Below are 21,569 nucleotides of genomic sequence, written 5' to 3' on the forward strand. Positions count from 1 at the left end.
GTAGAGGACACAGAAGTGCTCGCCATTCACGCTCTCGATATACTCAATTGCTCGCTTAAAAAATAGACGTAATTCAAGTGATTTTTATATCGAAAACGGATTCAATTGATGAATTTCTCGTTCTCAGAAGCAATTTAACGCTCGAGTTTCCTTGGGATTCCTACCCCAGATCAATCACCTCGAGTTCCCGTTTCAGCGCCATCTCTTGGTTCATTAGAAGTATTAAACACGCAACAAAAGTTTCCTTTCTGTTCTTATCGGCATATTTCGAAATTTAATATTTAGTCCAGTTATTATTCGAAATAATTCAATGGAGTTACATCAATTTCTCCATTGACATAATTTTTTGGGAATTTCGACGTATGTGAAGAGGTTTTGTACTAGAAGTAGCAAAACTTAATTTTTTATATTTATGTTTATTAGGCAGCTTAGTGCAAAATGATAAAAATAACATTTCCGATAACAGGAAGCCATCTGTTAAGACTTACTTTTCGTAGATGACAAAATGATGAATGAAAATATGTCTGAAAATTCCGATTTAGGAGTGGTCATCTTTAAGCAAAAATTCATCGCTGTCTTGCATTTTCCATGTCAGTTTGACAAGCAAAAGAAGAAATACGAAGAATTTCAATGATGTACGTAGTAATAATTTCGGTATTTTTATACTATCGCGGTCCCTTCGTTGGCTCTAGCAAACATCAGAAAGCTTACTCGAGTTCCCGTTTCAGCGCCATCTCTGGATTCATTAGAAGCACTAAACGTACACGACAACAAAAGTTTCCTTTCTGTTCTTATCGGCACATTTCGAAATTTAATATTTCGTCCAATTATTATTCGAAATAATTCAATGGAGTTACATCAACCAAAACAATCGTGAGCATAGTTTCCGAAAAGAAATATCCGGTGACAAAACTTGTGGATCTCATAATAATTGTTTATATCATCCAGTCAATTATTGTATGTATATTTATTTTAGGTTGCTTTACATTCTTAGAATTTCCAGACTGTATGAAGAGTATCGTTTTTGCCGCTGATAGGCAATTTTATTAGTAAATACTAGAGGGTATATAACTGAGCTGATACGCGATAGTGATTTAATTCTGTGGCGGATGATTTCGAAGGAAAAACGCAGTCTATAACATCACTAAAGCACAAAAAGAAACAATCAACTTGTAATCAACTCAGTTTAATGATTTTCAAACTGTACAGATGATTTTATGAACAACAAAAATTATGAATAAAGTTCTTCCTCATTACTTTTTAGTTTTTATTGTTATACCTAGTCGTGGATGAAATATTATTTATAACTTATATTAGTTTAAATGATAAATTGATCGAATTATCGTCTGCGTGAAATTTTTGCCATTCTTCTCAGGCGTAGCTTTGGAAAACAATTTATATTCCTGTGATGAATGTAAAACAATCCTGACGTTCTTAAATCTCTGAATGGAACGTTGAAATAGATTTGGGACGATAAATGACTACTGTCAATAAAATCAATGTCTATTTTATACAAGTAGATTTGATGTGACTCCTCTGTGTAGCTATTTAATTGAACTACCCTTTTTGTAAGGAAAGTTTACAAATGAAAATGATGCACAGTCTTCAATATAATAATTACATTGAGAATATTAGGCACACGAAAATAGCGTCACTTTTTTTTAATATTGTAGCCAATTTCTTCGATATTGACGCGTGGTTTGTAAACTACCTACACTACCACTATACAGTGACTCACAATGATACTTTTTGAAGCGTTTTTAGTGTAGTTTTAGTATAAATAGTGTGACAAAATTAAAGAATTAATTAAAAAGTAAAACACTTTTCGATACAATTCATTTATTCTTATTGGTTTCCTTGTATTATTAATGATTGAAAAAAACAACCAACATATTGTTCAATATTTATGGTTCGCTTACATTTTCACAATAGCTTTTCCTACATTGACCCCTTTCAACATTTCCAAAAAAGCTTTAAACATGTTTTCAAATCCTTCTGTAATGGTTTCACGATACTTGAGCTTCCCATTCTTTATCCATTCTATATTTTGTTCAATCCCTTCATTCCATCGCTCCACCCATCTAGTCACTAAGAAACCTTCAATTCTTATTTGTTTGTCAAATATGTGCATGCCAATGAATGGTGCTAGAAGCAAACGAAACAATAATATTGACACTTGTGTTAACAGATTAAATACTGAACGATTTAAGACATTAAGTACATAAGTCCGTTCGTGAATGCATTACAAAATAAAGCAGTAATATTCGTCTGGACAACCTCTATCAATAGTTTACATGATATACTGGGTGGGATAGACATTTTTTAACAAATTTCAGGAATACCAGCAGCGTGGTGGAGGCTACTTGGACGATATTATTTCAAAAATTTCAAGAAATAACTACCCATTACTATGCCCTGTATTTTAAACAAACATTGTGCTTTTCATCGCACTTTCAAAAGCGTGAAAATTGATATCCTACCCTATAAAAAATGAAAGTTACCTTTTTACTTCTCTAAAATGTTTGCAACATATACATAGAATACGACTACACGCGCTTGAAGCTCTTTTCTGTTGATCCTAATATCACATTCGACGACTTAACTTCATACCCTTTGGATGTTCGAGTCAATACAGAAGAGAGCAGTTCGACTTATAGACGATCCTGAGTTGACTGGAAACTTTGACAGCTTGGAGCATAGAAGGAAGGTCGCCGAGCTGTCTAGCAAAATCCCGCCAGTTTTTGCAAGGCCTACTCGACAAGCAGACATTGCCCATGAACGTCCAAAACGGCAATTGATCGGGAGTCTCTTCATTAAAGAAGCGTGAACCTGTTGAAATAGCGACCAAGGCATCTTTTTCCCGAACACTTCAATAGTTAAGGAATAATATCTTCCGTACGGCAGGCATCACTTGAACTACTCGAGTTTCCTGATCCACTATCAGCTATTCCGGACGAGGAAAGAATTTTCTAACCTGTTGCCTTGTTGCCTCTATTTTTTGGCACAAATTCATCTCAACGCATTTATCCTTTTCTTCTATCATCTCCAAGTTATCATTCCAACAATCTTCTATCTTTCTATTGAAAACCAAAGTATGGTTTGGTTATATTGAAGATGATCTTTAACATCTCTTTCAATTGTATTAACTGATAACATTCGTATGAAAGATCGTTTTTTTGTCGATTTACTTAATCCAAGTGAGGTAATCCCTGAGCTCGTAATATTTCGAAGTAAAATAAGTTTCATAAGATATTTACCTTCTGATTTTTCATTGTATCCCGATATGGTGCCGCATATTGAAACTCTTCCAAAGACATTCATCTGGGAAATAACAATCGAACTAATTTTTCCTCCTACCTAAAATTATCAATAGATAAACAAATGATATAAGTAATTAACAAGAAATCAATTCGAAATTCGTATCGTTTATATTTCGTTTTTATAGTCACTTTCTTTGTGGCAAAACAAAGCAATCGAATAACGAGTGGCCCAAAAGTCGCGCAACGCTAACACAAAATGCGCATGAGTTGGTTTCACCCTACTAGTACAAGGTTACGCGTTTCTACCGAATATCTTACAGTTGTTCGTGTGTAAAGGAGCGGTGAGGGTATTTAAATGTGTAACGAATGTGTAACCATGGCAACGGGATCGAGTTATCGGTTCACAATTGCGGAACGCGTGTTTTTAGTGACCTCGTACTACCGTTATCATGCCGATTATCAAAACATTTTCTCCGATTTTGCCGAAAAATTTCCTTTGACTAACAGTCAAGTTCCGAGGCGTGAAACTGAGAGTTTTGTTGAAACACCGGCGCGATCAATCCGTAAAGCTTGCCATGAATTGGAAATTTCTCGTTCCAGCTTGCAGCGAATAATGAAGGAAGTAGGTATGCATGTTTACAGACCACGTCTTTTACAAGCATTAACAGAAGACGATCCGAACCGCAGACTTCAGTTTGCTGAGTGGTACGTAATTCGATGTGAAGCGTTCAAAGACTTCTTTAAAACCATTTTGTGGTCAGATGAAGCACAATTTAAATTAAATGGCCGAATCAACAGACACAATTGCGTATACTGGTCTACAGACAATCCGCATATCACCATCCAAGAAGAATTAAATGTTCCAGGTGTAACGGTATGGCTTGGTGTTTGCTCCTTCGGAATCATTGGCCCTTACTTTTTCGACACAACAGTAACAGGTGCTGCATACTTTGATTTGTTTATGGAACTGCGCGAAGAACTGAATAATAACCCGGATTTTTCTGGTCGTGTGTTAACTCTTCAACAAGATGGCGCGCCGGCCCATTACGCTGTAATTGTTCGCGAATTCCTAAATCAAAATTTTCCGGATTGGATTGGTAGACGAGGTCAAGTGGAATGGCCACCAAGATCTCCTGACCTGACTCCTTTAGATTTTGCAGTGTGGGGAATTTTAAAGGATAGGGTGTTCAAAAATGCTTTACCAGATGTGGAGACCATGAAAAACATAATCACCAACGAAGTCGATACGATGAATGCAGATAAACCTACACTTGCGCGCATCTGTAAAGCGATGTCTGAAGTGCACAGAACAAGAAGGAGGTCATTTCGAACATCTGTTATATGATGCCAAGGAGTCAGCTTTTGCCTTGCTTCAAACTAATTTTGTGTATTTCGTTTTTTTTTTCGAATAAATTTTGTACTTTTGCTACGCAATGTCATTTTTTTTAAATTGGTTGCGCGACTTTTGGGCCACTCTGTACATTTCATTCGTATAAAATGAAACAAACACTGACGATTTTTATAATTAAAGACTATTTTGTGCAATATTTCCTTTGGGTCATTCGTACAGCTGTTCACCTGATCTTGCAAAAAATTTTATTTATTTTGAAAGGTCACACAAATTCAGCGCCTTATTATGGAGGCATCCAAAATTGATTCTTTAAAAAAACGCGACCTCAAAATTCGGAAAATTTGTAGAGAAAAATGTTGCCTTACAACTGCCAACGTTAATAAAATGTGTCTATCACCTGAAATCAATATTTTAATGATTTTCAAACATACTCCGTAAAATTTTCGATATAAATAATAACTTTGCTTTTTAGCGAGTTTTTTAAAATCTATTTTTTGTGAAAAATCATCTCTAAATTGGAACAAAATTGAGTACTGACACTATAATATACTACTATCGCATTATTTGACGCGAGCTTCGATTACCAACCTAATGAGAGACTAAAAGTCACGTGTCAAATAGTGTGCATAATATTACTCCACAGCTATACACTATAAAGAAGTTTTAGTTCATAAATATGTAAAAAGAAACCTCCCGTGTCGGCTGGTAACGACGATCTCCCATAAAATTATTTTTCCTTCCTCGATAATTCCTTCATCGTCATTAGATAAAACCCGATACAAATTCCACATCATCGATCGTCGGCGTTGCAGGTTTTCTGCGGTTTTCCTGTAACCTGGTGAAACCTTCCACCAGACGATAGGTAATTTGCAAATATAATGGAAAAATAATCGATCACACCTTCCGAAAGCTGATTCATGGAGTCATTTTTTGCTCATTTTAGTAGATACTCCCTAATAATTCACCACAATCAAGCCCTTTTAAAAGAAAATTTGGAAAGTTTGCCGATATGAGGGCAATTCCTGAAACTTCCGTATCCTGTTTAAAAAATGTCCCTATCCCTCTCAAAAATAAACCAACGAGATTCGCTCTTACGTGAAAAAGTAAACATATGATTCCGTAATAGCTTTATAATATCCAATTTATAAGATAATTTCATGAGTAGCCATCTCTCTGGTTGAGAAAAAGATATTTTTAATCTGGTGAATAATCCATAAAAACATTTAATCTTTGGGATACAAATGATATATAACTTACGTTATCGAAATAGCAATCCACTCCATTTGGTGCTAATTTTTTCAATATTTCCGCAATATCATCTGTTTTATAATTGATGAAATGATCGAATCCCAATTCTTCTGTTAACCATTTACCTTTCTCATCAGATCCTGCTATCCCTATTACTGTGCATCCTTTTATTTTCGCTATTTGACCTACTTGGTTGCCTACTCCTCCGGCTGCCCCAGATACTACAACTATCTCTCCAGGTTTAGGTTTGCAAATTTCAAGAAAACCAAAATAGGCAGTATTCCTGGAAAGGATTATCGTTATCTAATCTGACGTGAAAACAAGTACATTTAAAAAAAATTCAATACATCTTACGGTGTAGATCTGCTGTATATTTTGGACAATAAATTGGTTCTATTTCTATCTATTTACCTACGTTTTATGTAAGGAAGAAGAGTGGAAAAAATCAATTTTGTATACATCGTTTATTAGTTTTAGTCCATACAAGCTTATTAAACCATTTTGTATGACCTTTTTGGCACTATTTTGTGTATAGTTTCCTAGTCTAGTAGAAAATATGCGAATGAAAATATGAAATCAGGGTACCATACGACAAAAAAATTATTTCTTCTATTATAGTGACATTAAAATCATGTGAAATAGAATTTAGTCAATTTGGAATACTTACCCAGTCATTCCAGCTACTCCAAGAGCTAGAGATAAAGGCAAATTTTTCAGTTTTTTTGATACGAATCGCGGAGCTGTTCCTCTACCTACAGTTCCTTGTACGTCCCCGGTAGATATTGTATGGGTCCTCCAACCAAATTGACCAATAACATGCTCTCCAACAGGATATTTTGGGTTTTTGCTGTCTATTATCCTACAAATTTGGAAAATAATGACAACCAAAATTACATCCAATAGATAACTGATAATAGGAATCAATTTCTTTAGGATAATTTTACAAACAGTTCGAGAACTTTTTAGTGAGTCTCGGCGACGATTTTCTGGTTTGATTCAACATGAAAATAACTCAATCTTCTAAAATAAAAGTCGCGTGTGTTCCAAAATACAATGGACACAACTATGTCAACCGATTGTTGCATCCGTATAGATGACTGTCTATGATTTGCGGCAACCTTTTAGAAAGAAGTTCCTTTATGTTAAAATGTAAAATGCAAACTCTGCTATAATATATCTTCCTGATATATACTGTACCTCTCAATTTCACTTTGTCATGTTCCATTCACAATTTATAGAAATTCTTGTCAATCTCTTATTTACATTATTATCTTTATCATAACTCAACTAATAATAACTAATAACTACTTAACAAATGCTAAAAATTACACAAAAACCCAGTTCATCCATGTATTATAAAAATACTTACTTAGCAACCTGAGATCCAATGAAAGTTTGTCCAATTTTCAAACCAGGTTCATAAGCTCTCATATATGGATCAACACTTAAGTAAACTGCTTCGGCAAGAAATTCTAAAAAGTATTCATTGGGGCGTAAATTTATAAATACAATTTAATGAATTATCAAACTATATCGAATCTCATAAATCAGGAGTTCGTCGCCGTAATCACCCAGCTTGATTCTTGATCGAATCTGTTTGTTGATACCTTTAATTTAATAGATTCGGAATCGGGTATCATTGTTTTAACATAACAATCTGATATCAAGATCAATCAGGAATTTAAATCAAACTATAAATTTAAGCCTGAACACACAATACTCTGCTTTTAACAAATTCTTTTCACCAACTGGAAAGGTTTAATCCTCTTGAGTCTCCTCTCTATTCCTTCAATTTGAAATAGCTCGATTACCTCAACATTGGTGTGGTGATCAAGTCTGACCATGACTCCTGGAAAATTTCACTACAGTTTGGTTAACAGTGTCTATATCCAGATCGTTGTGGAGACTACTGTTTCGAATGTACCAGGTGCATCCACGATGTTCATTAGTACCTTATACTCAAATCTTTGAAGGATTTATAGACTACTTTGACTAGCATTTGACACAGTTGAATACCATACGACCAAATGGGCTTGAGGATATGTTTATAAAATATAATCATATGTACAAACAGAATGGAATTTTGATGTTCACATGTATAGATTTTGATTTATTTATTTTAATCCTTCACTTTTTTGTCCAATCGCCTATTTTATTGATTGCTAGTTTAGCAGGATTGTTTACAAAAGCAAATTTTATGCAGCTCATCATTTATATTGATACAGAGGAATTTGACATTTGTAAAATTTCTCCGTTGACATAATTTTTTGAAATTTTGATGTGTACGGGGTTTTGTACTAGAAGTTTTATTTATGTTTATTAGTCAGCTTAGTGCAAAATGATAAAAATAACATTTCCGACAACAGGAAACCATTTTTCGTAAATGGCCGAATGATGAATGAAAATATGTCTGAAAATTTCGATTTTGGAGTGGTCATCTTTACAAAAATTCATCCCTGTCTTGCAATTTTGCTGCCAGTTTGACCAGCAAATAAGAAATACGAAGAATGTCATTGATGGAGGTAATAATTTCGGTAAATTTATACTTTCGCGGTCTCCTCGTTTTTTTGGCTCTCAAAAGTCTTAAAATCTTCCGATGAATTTTTTTTAAATCTTCGTTTTTAAGGTGGGCTTACGAAAAAAAATATGGGAATAAAAAAACTGAAAACTTGGTTAGTTTAGGTTAGGTTAGGGGGTGTGTGCTAAAAATTCAGAAAAAGTGCTAACTTTTGGTCTGTTTTTCAAACACTTCCCCACCCCCTGCCTCACGCTCCATTCCAAATTCTCTTCTCTGAAACAGTCAACCTTAGTAAGATACCATTTTTTTATTGGTGAAAATTTACAATTTACAAGTTAAATTCTAATATTGTACACTTGATTACAATAAGTGATTTTAAGAATGTTAATTGTTATTATTTTTAATTGTAAAAACATGATAAATCAACATTTTTGTATAAATTTTTGTTCAATCTGTTAGTTTTTTGTGTAGATTATGAAATAAAAAATATAGCAACTTCATTTTAGCATTTATAGCACTAAAATCAATATAAGTTTAAATATTTTTTTGTTTCCATATTTTTTATCATAAATCCGCAGTAAATACGAAGATTTTAAAAAAAAATTCATCGAAATCGGATGTTATTTCCATTTTCTAGAGCCAAAAAACTAGGGAATCATGAAAGTATGAAATTACCATCATTAAACCAAGAGCTTAAGACCTCATTATGATTATTTACAACAAAAATATGCTTCCTTGACTTTACTATTTATTAGGGTAATTCATTTCCGAAAAAAAACTTTTGTCGGTACTCAAACAGAATATTACTCTACATGTAGAAAAAGGAATCTCACTATAGTTCTCAATATTAATTATAAGTACTTTTTTTAAATAATAATACTAATACTTACTCATTTTTTACAATAATGCAAATCAGTTTTATGGACCTTGTAGGGAATTTTTTTCAAAAACTGTACTTTAATGACTCCTATTGGTGAACTAGTGCGAGTCACACAGAAAAACTCTAAAGCGATTTTGAAGAGCGTAAAATTCTCTACAAGGCCCATCAAACTGATTTGCATTATTGTAAAAAGTATTAGAAAATTGAGAAAAATAATTTTTTGTACATGAATTATAAATGGTTATACTTTATATTTAAATCATAAATACTTAAAATTGATCAAAATTAATGAGATGTATATTTATTAACATTTTGCTAAAACACCAAAAAAATGTTTTTCCGGAAATTAATCACCCTATTATTTATATATTATTGATATTGATATTTACATATCAATACAGTATAATACAAAGTCGAAATTGTGTAATTGATTACTTGATAGACGGTATAGTTCAAACGAGTTAAGTATTTAAGTGATAATCGTAATATATTGAAAAGATTATGAATAAACGTCGATCAGAGAACCGCTAATAATATTGACAAAACTCATAATTTAATTTCACACAGAAAACTGCAGAATTATTTTTGTATGAGTATCAGCAAATATTCGAAATACTTACCTCCATTTTTTAAAGGTGGCAAATCTTCTTCAATCAATTTAAGGTCGCCATCTTTTGGCCATCCATCAAAATGTCTATCGAGTATATAAACCTTAGCCCTCACCATATTTGTCACTTATTTCAACTAAATTCAAATATCGTAACTACATTTATAACACCGATCTTTGATCGCGAGATAAGCATTTAAAATCATTTTTCGATAGATAACAAATATTTCTAATTAAAATAACATAGCTATATACTTAAAAAAATTTAGTATTATTTACATTATGACGGAGCTTATATCTCACTAACAATACTAAATATCACTTATCACTGAGAATTGAAAATACGAATTCGGGAGAAAAATTTAGTTTGAATTCTTATGAATTGAAGTGGTTACATTGATTGTGGACTTGTCAGTTCACCGCTTTCCTCGATCAAAGATGGATCGACCAAATGAGCTCAAATATCTATTAGATTCACCTGCTATTAACCTTCTCTTCTTCTTCTACCCTAAGTAATTTTTACATTGTGCTGTCTCTTACAATTTTTCTCTATATTTTTGTGGAAGGAGGATAGTATGTGGATAATTTATATGGCTTCTCAGAATTTGATGATCTGGTATATTCAGCCTCCACTTTTCTATTAATTGTCGAAAGCTGACAGTGATCGCTCTCAATAAAGTCAGGCGAACAATTGTTTTGAAACTCATTGAGTAATTTTTAGATGGTCCCACGTCCACAATAAATTGATCTTTAATAAACAGTGTGTTGCTAAAAAATTGCCATTTACTTTGGATTTCTTCGTGGGCTGCATCTCCAGATATCTTCGTTCGTAATTTGTAGCATTTTTTCCTAATCGTATGACAAAGCCCGATCCACTTTTGGCAAATGTCCCAGACTCACATCTAGCTTTCCCGAAGGTATTAAGTTATTTGAATCTAATTTCAAATATTTGAAATGGAGCGAAGTCATTGGAAATAAACACGTAAAATTGTATTTTTTTTTTCAGGTTTCTAGCTACTGGCAACTCTTTTCGATCCATGCCTTTCGTATTCAGGATGTCATTATTTTCACGTCATCTACTCGCGATTTCTTTGCATCCGGAAGACTCTTATGTACGTTAAACATTCACTTGTTCAAAAATCCCCTACTTTACTGTAGTAATACCTGACAGGTTGATTGTAAAATAATAAAAAACATCAATTCAATATTGTTTATTTTTCACCTACACTTTTACAATAGCTTTTCCTACATTGACCCCTTTTAACATTTCCACAAACGCTTTAAACATGTTTTCGAATCCTTCTGTAACGGTTTCACGATACTTGAGCTTTCCTTCCTTTATCCATTCTATATTTTGTTCAATCCCTTCATGCCATCGTTCTATCCATCTAGTTACCAGGAACCCTTCAATTCGTAACTGTTTACCAATTATGAACATATCGATGGAAGAATCTGAAAAAATTGAAAAATTGCGAGAGATAATCAAGGAAAACTGAAACTACTTTGAAGAATAAACGAGAACAAGCAATCTTATATTCTGAGAAAAATCTAAGAATAACAACGAAAATAAAGCAAATGATAAAAAAAAAATATATGAAGGACTTAAACAGCTAAGGGATACGAAAATATGAAATATTGAGGCCTTCTTGAAAAAATAGGGAGTGTAATTACTCGACAAATGATTGCATATTATACGACAAGTTTCAGTTTTCTGAAAAAATTTCAATTTATTTGATTTTATTCTGTGTAAAAAAACAATAAAATAGTTAGCGAATAAATATTACATATACTTCAAAAATTCAGAACTAGTATAAAAAGAAAATAATTTATGGAAAAAGCAACAAGAACCCTATAATGAATCTCTTACTAAATCAAAATTTATTTCTGCTCGATGTGCAAGAATTTCTATGTAGCAAGCGGTGAACGAACGAAAATATTTGTGTAACAAAAATTTTGAAATTATTTAACACATTTACTTTTTGCTGCTTCATTGTAACCGGAAATAGAACCGCATTTTGAAACTCTTCCAAAGTCATTCATCTGGGAAATAACAGTTGTACTTATTTCTCCACCAACCTACGGAAATTGTAGTTTATGAATATCATTTTATAGACATTGTGACCTCATCAAACTAGGATCAAATAATACTTGGTTTGCACGAGTGCAAATATGTACAATACATTTATTTTTATAGTAATAGTTTGATCAATATTAGTATTCTGAAATTTTTAAATGAAAACCAAACATGTATGCAATATTTCGCATGAAAACTTGCACACAAAAAATCTATCTGCAAGATAGATGTCGCTATTAATTAATGCTGATCATAAGCTCGCTTGCCACGAAAAATAAAACGAAAATTAGTTTACTTTCGAACTAAATCAAAGTTTTTAAATTAAAATTGTTGTAGAACATGTATTTTAGATTCTAGTTTATCTATTAATAGTAGACAACAATATTCCAAAATTGAAATTCAGTGGTAAATACTTACGTTATCAAAATAACAATCCACTCCATTCGGTGCAAATTTTTTCAATGTTTCAGCAACATTATCCGTTTTGTAATTTATGAAATGATCGAATCCCAATTCATCTGTCAACCACTTACCCTTATCATCTGATCCTGCTATTCCTATAACCTTGCACCCTTTTATTTTAGCTATTTGACCTACTTGATTTCCTACACCCCCTGCTGCCCCAGAAACTACCACTGTTTCCCCAGCTTTAGGATGACATATTTCAAGGAAACCAAAATAGGCGGAATTTCTGAAAAATAAAATTTCATAATCTATACATTGCTTTCCTTCTACCAAATTATTCTCAATTTCTAAAAAAATTCGGGTGGAATAGAATAGATTCCTTCTTTTTTTTAGAGCTGCGTTAATTTTTACTGCAAGCACAAGATGCAGCAATCCATTCTGGTATATCCAATCCTGACTTACAAGTGCATTTAGATCTATCGGGATATTATTCCTTCATCTATGTCTGGAGTTTCCTCAGCGACTCTTGACAGACAATTTCTTTTCCCATTAGTTCTCTATGAAATGAAATCTAGTTCAAGCAATCCTCTGATCATTTAATATAACTAGTTCTTTGTTATCTCACGTTCTCTATAATCTTATCAATCTGTTCTATTCGAAACCATTTGATAGTAGTTTTTAATGTTTCAGGCTTTTGACTAAAAAATGTTTTCAATACCAAAAGATACTGAACCAACTTTTCATATACTGTTTATAGAGTTGTTAAAGTATAATAAAAAAATTTCACAAATTGAGTATTAATTTCGAACTAATCACTCATCCCGACAAATGATTTTCTTTTAGTAACGTTGTTAAACTTTCTTCTTGTTTATATTCAGACAAAGAATCTACATTTTTGATGGTAGTTAACCAATATATTATCTATATTGCAGCTGCTATAATTTTTCCCACCTATTACTTCCTTAGGCGTCAATTATAACAAAGAAGACAAAGTTATTTAACCTAAATACTTACCCCGTCATACCAGCTGCTCCAAGAGCTAGAGATAATGGCAAATTTTTCAGTTTCTTTGACACTAACTGCGGAGCTGTTCCTCTACCAACAGTTCCTCTAACTTCCCCAGTTGAAATTGTATGGGTCCTCCAACCAAATTGACCAATAACATGCTCCCCTACTGGATATTTAGGGTTCTTACTGTCTATTATTCTAAGAATAGAGTTACTTTATTTAAAAAAAAAAACGTGAAAATGTTACCCGAATGTTAAGCCGAAGTTTATTTATTTGTATCAAAATTATCATTCGTATAATAATCTGTGTAACATCAAACAACAAAGTTGCACACTTACGTTCCATCCTTCTTTGTTTTGGAGAATTTCTATTCAAACTAACTTTCAAAAGTTCGAAACTTGAAACAATTGAAACATACAGACTATATTAGACAACTATTTGTAAGAGGATTTGTTCGAATCGTTATTTGGTTTGTTCTTTGGAAAGTTGAGATATCTAATCAATAAACTCGTGGAAATTTATGTAAAATACTTACTTGGCAATCTGAGATCCAATAAAAGTTTGTCCTGGTGAAAGACTAGGCTCATAAGCTCTCATATAGGGATCAACACTCAAGTAAACTGCTTCAGCGAGAAATTCTAGAAAGTATAAGTGGAATAGGTGTTTTTCAATCTAGTGATCATATTTAACACAATAGTTTCATCCTGATTCACGCTAGTTAAATCAATAGTTATCATTATATAGATATTACTTTGAAACATGTAATTTAAATAAGTTTTTTTCTAGATAATTATGTAATAAAAGGGTTGATAAATAATGAGGCTATTTATTCACTGCTACCACATTCTTCAGATACCGAAGGTCTCTCTTTAAACAGAAGAGACACCAGACTCAGACTCAGAATGCTTGGTAACCTTCAAACATCATCTAAGTGAATTTTTTCGTCAATATATCACAGTAGATGGAAATTGGTTACACCATTATGCCCCAGAAAATAAAATACAGTGGAAATAATGAATTCATCTGGTCAGGCTTCTATTATGCCGATCTAGCAGCACTTTAAGTTGATAGATCTGAAAAGAAGCGATCGTATTTGTTGTATAAAAAAGAAAAACAAAAAAATAGCCGAATTTGATTACAACCTATTGCCTCATCCACTATATTCATCTGAACTAGCTGCTTCCAATTAGATCCTCTTCCCAAAATCGAAAAAGTAGCTTTGATAACATGTTGTTGCAGTTTTTATGTAACGTGATACACTTCAGAATAAAGTTCAAATACACAAGCCAGTCGTCGAAGTATGAGGCGCGTGAATAGATGCACTACTCCAATTACTACAAATACCCATTTTTCTCAAAAATTTCACTAAAAACATCTCAACTAACTTGCAATGACTATGATAATACATCGTTATATGATTTTACGAAACCATTTTCAATTTAGTTTTTCTAAACCCGTTTTGAATCAATAATTTTCCTTATGAATAATGTACAGACCTTTAATTATAGATTGAGACAATTATCTCGTTTTTCTGGCAAAACTGAAGATCTGACAACTATGTAAATGCCACTAGTACATCGATCTTATTACAAAACTCTAAGAGCACAGATTTTCTTATAAATTGTGATTGAATGGTTTCGTTTTTTATTCTCTAATATACTTTTGTAATATTGAAAAACTCACCTCCATTTTTTAGAGGTGGTAATTCTTCTTCCACTATTTTCAAATCGCTTTCTTTTGGCCAACCATCAAAATGTTTGTCAAGAACAAATAATTTTGCCTTTACCATGTTTGTTACTGAACGTTTGCTAAACGAATTGAACCATATAATTTTGGTATCATTCATTTTAACCGACGATCTATAGATAACCAGTTGTTGATATGAATAGATAACCTTTTTTGTAATTTATATCGAAATCAAACGTTCATATCAGCATTCTTAGCAATAGGAATTATAAACCGTTTTGTAAAACTCATTTTTTAAATCTATTTTGTTCAAAATTGACGTAAAAACATTTTTATTTCATGATAGATCTATCTAAATGAACCATATCGATAACAAATTCTGTCAATTGGTTTTCCTTTATCCCTCCGAATAATATGTGGGAAAGAAATAAAAAGCTTCCATGAAAACATATCTATAAGTTTAGTTTGGATCCCTCACGACTCACGTAAAGTATTAAATCGTTTTCTCTCAACTTTTGCGCGTCTAACGTGGGTGTTTTAATATCCAAAAAGAAAAGAATATCCAGTTACTGAACTGAACATCCTTTAATTCAGCCTCGGCGATAAGTTTTTAAGCTTTTCAACACGTTAAGGGCCGATACAGATTTTCCACTTGGGACCTCTACAACGTCTGTTGTTGATAAATGACTATTAAAGTCTGTCATATATTTTCTGAATTATTCTTTATTTGGTAACGTAATCTTTATATTAACAATTAGTTTTTATAAATGTCTATTAAATAATATACAAATATTCTTTTTACTTTTATCAGTAACATTATGTTGAACCCCACTTTTGACAATATAAATATTTTTTTATATGGAAACGTATAGAAAAAATGGAGAAATCAACATTTTTAAAGGAAATGAGGATAATAAATGAAACAATAAAATAGGAGAAAGAAGGAATTAGAACAAGAAAGTTATGTTAAAAGTTATGATAAAAATGGAATAAAGATACAAAACAAATAATCACAAGATATCATCTTCTTTAGCAAGGTGATGATTTTACTACGTAGAGGACGAAACCTCTATCTACCTCTATCTTGAAGTGTGAATGGACCTTTAGAAAATGAAAATCTTTAGCAACTACATCCTGAAGTTCCTGAAAAGAGTGGGATTAATAGACTGTAAACTGTGATCATCCCTAGTGTCACAGCGAAAGAGATGACACAAAACATCCTTTGAGTCGCTGTGTGTATGACACCCTTAAAATTATACATGGATAACTATCCCCACAATAGATAATCCAACGAGGAATTGCCAAGAAAAAGTGTAAATGAAGGAAAAAGTAAAGAAGAAGAAGAGCCGAGGAGAAAATGGATTACCAGACAGATCGAAGTGAGGAAAAACTTCTGGATGGAATGAAAGTATTTACTAGTGAAACAATAATATGTGATAAAGAAAAAGAATACACTGTCTTGATACTACCAGTGAAAAGGCATGGGATTAAAGCAGGAGAAAGACGATTTTTTCCTCATTTTATTATTTTAATCAGATTAACTGTCGCATTAATCACGTATCCTTTCATAACCCTATAGACAATATTATTATATATGTTTCCTAAACTTTTTCTTTGCAGTATTTTACTTATTTCACTAATTCAAAATGCGTTTTCCTTAACTTACCAGTTTTTAATGATATAAATGCTAAAAAAGTATGTGAAAAAACCAAAATATCATTTTTTTTCAAGTTAGCTTTCACACAATTATTTGTAAACTGAATCCTTCGTACACAACATCCAGTTTCATCCAAATAATAGACTTCACTTTATAGAGATAGCTTAAGACATACTCATCGAACATGAATGCTGTACGTCTATGTACTACTGGCACCATATGTGCATAAATAATAAAGAAAATGATATGAAGTATTTATTATAGGACAGCCTAACTCATATTTTCCTGTCATATGACTGCTTGAAGGTTTAAGAAGGACGATTCGAGTAGTTCAGAATATTTATCTTGTTTCTTTTTAGATGTAAATCCAGGAAAACCCAAGTCTGTTTTTTATTCCATATAACTGACATCTCCATAAAACTATTCCATGGGAAAATTTAATAAAATCATAAATCCAGAAAATTGAAGTTTGTTTCTCACAAAATTTTATACTCTTTTGAAGTGTTTACGATTTTAGATTGTTGATAAGTAATCTAATAAGGTATATTCAATTAAAGATTATTTTTTGACTATCGAAATATCAAGGATGTGTATCATAATAATTTTAAGAATTATTTTTACTACTATTTTACTATTTTTATCATAATTTGTTTCATTACTTGTTAACAACTGATAACCATGAGGCAGCTATTTGAAGGAAAACATTGAAAAATAAAAGAAATTTTCAAAAACCACAATAGCGTCAACCTGATCGTGATCTGAAACGCTGATTGTTCTTTGGACACTAATCGGATCGTAGTCATACAAGAAATGTTACTTAAATTTCGAGAGAGACAAATAAAACAAATATTCATGATAGAATATGGCTTCACTGTTCTTCAAAATATTCTTAATTAATATACACTTTTAAATCCGTTTGTACCAATTGTCGAAGCATTTTTTCCATTCCAATTAAGGTACCTCCAAACATGTGATTTGACGCATCAACCGCTTCTTCAGATGTAGAAAAACGTCGATCTTGCAATTTATTTTTGGTCTGCGGAAATGAGAAGAAATCATTGGGTAACAAACAAAAACTGTACGGCGGATGTTTTGACTGTTCAAAAACGTTTTTGTTTGAAATGATCTGTTAAGTTGAAATTTTTGCAGCCGTTGGTGATATTGATATTCGTACTGAACACACTGTTTACACCATCACTACACCAAAACAGTCTATAAAAACGATAACTTGGTTATCTTCCATCCTACGTCTTTAAACAAGGGAAAATAGAGGGTCTCGATTGCGGACCAGCTGCGGACAATGCAGAGATAATGAGGAAGGGTTTTAGTGGGTCCTACAAGTATATTACAGCCCCATACAATTTTTTAGTTTTCTTCGCATATTACATAACCCTTATATAACCAAAATATTCATTATTTTTTTTTAAATTCAATCATTAATTCAATCAATTTATCAAAGGAAATCTGAAACACCATATTCCGGTTCCCTTTGTGTATCAGATGTCTGTGAATATTGGAGATCCAAAAATGAAATTCTAATCGAAATTATTCATTTATTTTAAACCGAATCCATACTTTCTCGTCAATACGTCATTTGATACTGACTCCAGGGTCGTATCTCGTTCGAAATTATTTGTAATTTACTTTGAAACGTATTTACTACACAAGAACAGATCGATGTAATTATACAAATTATAAGACCAACTAATATGATGATAAATTAGATTAACCAAGCACAATCAAATTGAATATTCAAACAAAGAGATAACTTACACAAAAACGATTAAAAACTTTGTTTAGATTTTATATAATGGAGATAAATTTGTAAACCTAAAGTTAATATAAAAATAGCAGGTATGTTAATAATATAAAAAAACTTTTCTAAAAAAACGATTTAGCAAGATTTCAAAGTGCTCAGGATAGAGATCGTAGGTAGCAGTGAATGTTGACATTCATGAAGTCAGAATTTAATTGTTGACAAAAAAGTTTTTACAATATCAAAAGCGCGGGCGCTTAAATTCCATATAAATATTTATTGCCCAAATTGTTTTTACAATATATTATTTTTCTTCTCAATAACTGAAAATGATGAAAATCTATAATGAATTGGTAGCAGACGTTATTTATGCAATCAAAGGCGTTCTGGGGTAACTCAAACTCTAGTTTAATATGAAACTAACAATTTCAACAAAGTTTTTTCGAATTGTTCACTTTTTCATAATACCTTGAGTAAATGATTTTGGTTTTCAGTTGCCTTAATTCTGTTATGAAAAGTTGTTGACCACTCTGCCACCAATCACCTTAATATTTATGTGACTACTTTCAATTTCAATAATAAGAAAGGGCAAGGCGGTTCTCCTATAGAAAAAAAATTCAATTGCCAAATTGAATGCCCTTTTCAACTCCTCCCGATCTTTATCTTTTACCTTCCAAGTCACCGCATGGATTCGACTCTTTGTATTTATTTAAAAGGCTGAGGTTTGCTACATATTGTTAATACATCTTTCTTAAATGTGACAACTGACAAAAGAATGTGAGTTCTGAGGTTCTGTGATCTGAGACCCGTTAAATAGAGCATGGAACGAAGTAGAGACATTAACCTCAAAAACTATTTTGTTCTCAATTTATCAATTAGGTAATTTGTTTCTATTAAAGTTCGTACCGTTCGGAATACGAAAGGTTTGAATGAATGTCACTTACAGTAAGTTTATTTTAAACAAATTACTTATCACACATGTTTTTTATAAAATCTTTTCTTGTTAAAATGAAGTAACGAATCAATCTTCCCGATTACTTTAAAAACACCTCGTATATTTTTTTTATTCCATTTCCCAAATAATACGCACTTTTATTGAATTGAATTACCCAAAGGTTGAAATCTGATGAATGTATCTGGAGGGTTTCATTCACGGTTTATTTATTATTGATTCAGAATCAAATGCGAAAGGTAGATATTTCTTTTTGTTGTTTTTCAACCAACAAATATTTGAAATCAATCCGGTGAAAGATTGATTGAGATAAATTTAAGTGAGAATTAAGCTGCTATTTATTCTTTGAATTAAAAATAATAGTGAAACAATGTTTTTTGTAGAGATGAAAATTGATATTTTTAAAAAGTATTGAGAACGAACCAACTAAAACCAATGCCAAAGCAATCTTTGGATTATAACCTTAAATCATACAGTTAGTTATATGGAGCACCAGTAAGAGGAAAAGGTTCAAACATCTACTAGGACTAGCATCAACTAATGGGAAATTTTGCAATTCAATCGATTCCAATTGCAAGCGTAGGGCATTGCGACCAAGTACTTTCCCTGATTCACTGTAACATTCCATCGTATTGTTCAGTCGAAGAACCACTATTTTGATATAAGCTACGCTAGTACCAGCCATCGCAGAGGATACATCTATGTACGTATGTGACTCCTTCGCATAGCTATAAGAAAATGGCTTCCATGACTCAAGCCCCATTTTTTTTAGCTGATACTTGTTTATTTTACAACCATACCTCCTTATTTTTGTTATTATCCTTATGTTCATGGTTTATTGATATTTATTGAAATAAAAATGATAATATTATTGTCCAAATATAAAAATGTTTCAAATATATTTCTTCTGGTCTCTATTTCTAACATTACTACGACTACTATTTGGTGGATTCTAGTTTTGAATTTTGTTTCTCTACAAGGCTTGAGTTGGGATACTTTTGAATAAGGTTGTTTGCGTGTGTGGGCTCCTACAAAGAGTCAAGAACATCAGTAATTGCTTTATATCCTGTCCTCGGCCAATTAACGAGATCATCAGGTCATACGCACACCGAAGAAATGGATTCAGGATGTAGTGGTTCGCCTAATGCCGGAGAGAAGTCATGTACGAAGGCCAGGTAGTTTTCAGGAACGTCATATTATGCTGTTGCTTTTAGATAAATAGCATTAACGCAATTTCCCCTTGAGTTTCAAGGAAAAGGACCGTAGTAGGAGCCACGAGAAGGCGAGTTGATCAGCGATTGCTTTATTTCCTGTCTTCGGGTAATTGGCGAGTCCACCAGGTCATACGGACGCTGAAGAAATGCGTTCAGGATGTAGTGGTACACGTAATGCCGGAAAGGAGTCATGTACGAAGCCAGGTAGTTTTCAGGAACGTCATATTATGCTGTTGCTTCTAGATAAATAGCATTAACGCAATTTCCCCTTGAGTTTCAAGGAAAAGGACCGTAGTAGGAGCCACGAGAAGGCGAGTTGATCAGCGATTGCTTTATTTCCTGTCTTCGGGTAATTGGCGAGTCCACCAGGTCATAAGGACGCTGAAGAAATGCGTTCAGGATGTAGTGGTACACGTAATGCCGGAAAGGAGTCATGTACGAAACCAGGTAGTTTTCAGGAACGTCATATTATGCTGTTGCTTTTAGATAAATAGCATTAACGCAATTTCCCCTTGAGTTTCAAGGAAAAGGACCGTAGTAGGAGCCACGAGAAGGCGAGTTGATCAGCGATTGCTTTATTTCCTGTCTTCGGGTAATTGGCGAGTCCACCAGGTCATAAGGACGCTGAAGAAATGCGTTCAGGATGTAGTGGTACACGTAATGCCGGAAAGGAGTCATGTACGAAACCAGGTAGTTTTCAGGAACGTCATATTATGCTGTTGCTTTTAGATAAATAGCATTAACGCAATTTCCCCTTGAGTTTCAAGGAAAAGGACCGTAGTAGGAGCCACGAGAAGGCGAGTTGATCAGCGATTGCTTTATTTCCTGTCTTCGGGTAATTGGCGAGTCCACCAGGTCATAAGGACGCTGAAGAAATGCGTTCAGGATGTAGTGGTACACGTAATGCCGGAAAAGAGTCATGTACGAAGCCAGGTAGTTTTCAGGAACGTCAT

At 32.8% G+C, this 21,569-nt stretch overlaps 2 protein-coding genes across 2 annotated transcripts; both read right to left on the minus strand.

Moving 5' to 3' along the window:
• Positions 1-1,822: 1,822 nt before the first annotated feature.
• LOC130893506 (prostaglandin reductase 1-like) lies at positions 1,823-10,012 on the minus strand. The gene is made up of 6 exons (XM_057799707.1): positions 9,878-10,012; positions 7,229-7,331; positions 6,527-6,718; positions 5,869-6,142; positions 3,258-3,357; positions 1,823-2,145 (listed from the first exon to the last, which is right to left on the minus strand). The coding sequence occupies exons 1-6, from the start codon at positions 9,981-9,983 to the stop codon at positions 1,916-1,918; spliced, it is 1,005 nt and encodes a 334-aa protein (XP_057655690.1). The 5' UTR covers positions 9,984-10,012; the 3' UTR covers positions 1,823-1,915.
• Positions 10,013-11,060: 1,048 nt separating this feature from the next.
• LOC130893507 (prostaglandin reductase 1-like) lies at positions 11,061-15,197 on the minus strand. The gene is made up of 6 exons (XM_057799708.1): positions 15,035-15,197; positions 13,887-13,989; positions 13,358-13,549; positions 12,356-12,629; positions 11,841-11,940; positions 11,061-11,316 (listed from the first exon to the last, which is right to left on the minus strand). The coding sequence occupies exons 1-6, from the start codon at positions 15,195-15,197 to the stop codon at positions 11,087-11,089; spliced, it is 1,062 nt and encodes a 353-aa protein (XP_057655691.1). The 3' UTR covers positions 11,061-11,086.
• Positions 15,198-21,569: the final 6,372 nt, after the last annotated feature.

This window comes from Diorhabda carinulata, chromosome 4 (assembly GCF_026250575.1).
Source record: "Diorhabda carinulata isolate Delta chromosome 4, icDioCari1.1, whole genome shotgun sequence".
Lineage (NCBI taxonomy): Eukaryota > Metazoa > Arthropoda > Insecta > Coleoptera > Chrysomelidae > Diorhabda > Diorhabda carinulata.

Excerpts from the sequence above, each read along its gene's own strand:
- LOC130893506 (XM_057799707.1), bottom strand. The coding sequence starts at position 9,983 with ATGGTGAGGGCTAAGGTTTATATACTCGATAGACATTTTGATGGATGG. Across the intron at positions 6,143-6,526 it reads GGAGTAGCTGGAATGACTGG|GAATACTGCCTATTTTGGTT; the intron begins GTAAGTATTCCA and ends AATCCTTTCCAG. Across the intron at positions 2,146-3,257 it reads ATACAATGAAAAATCAGAAG|CACCATTCATTGGCATGCAC; the intron begins GTAAATATCTTA and ends GTTTGCTTCTAG.
- LOC130893507 (XM_057799708.1), bottom strand. The coding sequence starts at position 15,197 with ATGAATGATACCAAAATTATATGGTTCAATTCGTTTAGCAAACGTTCA. Across the intron at positions 13,990-15,034 it reads ACCACCTCTAAAAAATGGAG|AATTTCTCGCTGAAGCAGTT; the intron begins GTGAGTTTTTCA and ends TATACTTTCTAG. Across the intron at positions 12,630-13,357 it reads GGAGCAGCTGGTATGACGGG|AAATTCCGCCTATTTTGGTT; the intron begins GTAAGTATTTAG and ends TTTATTTTTCAG.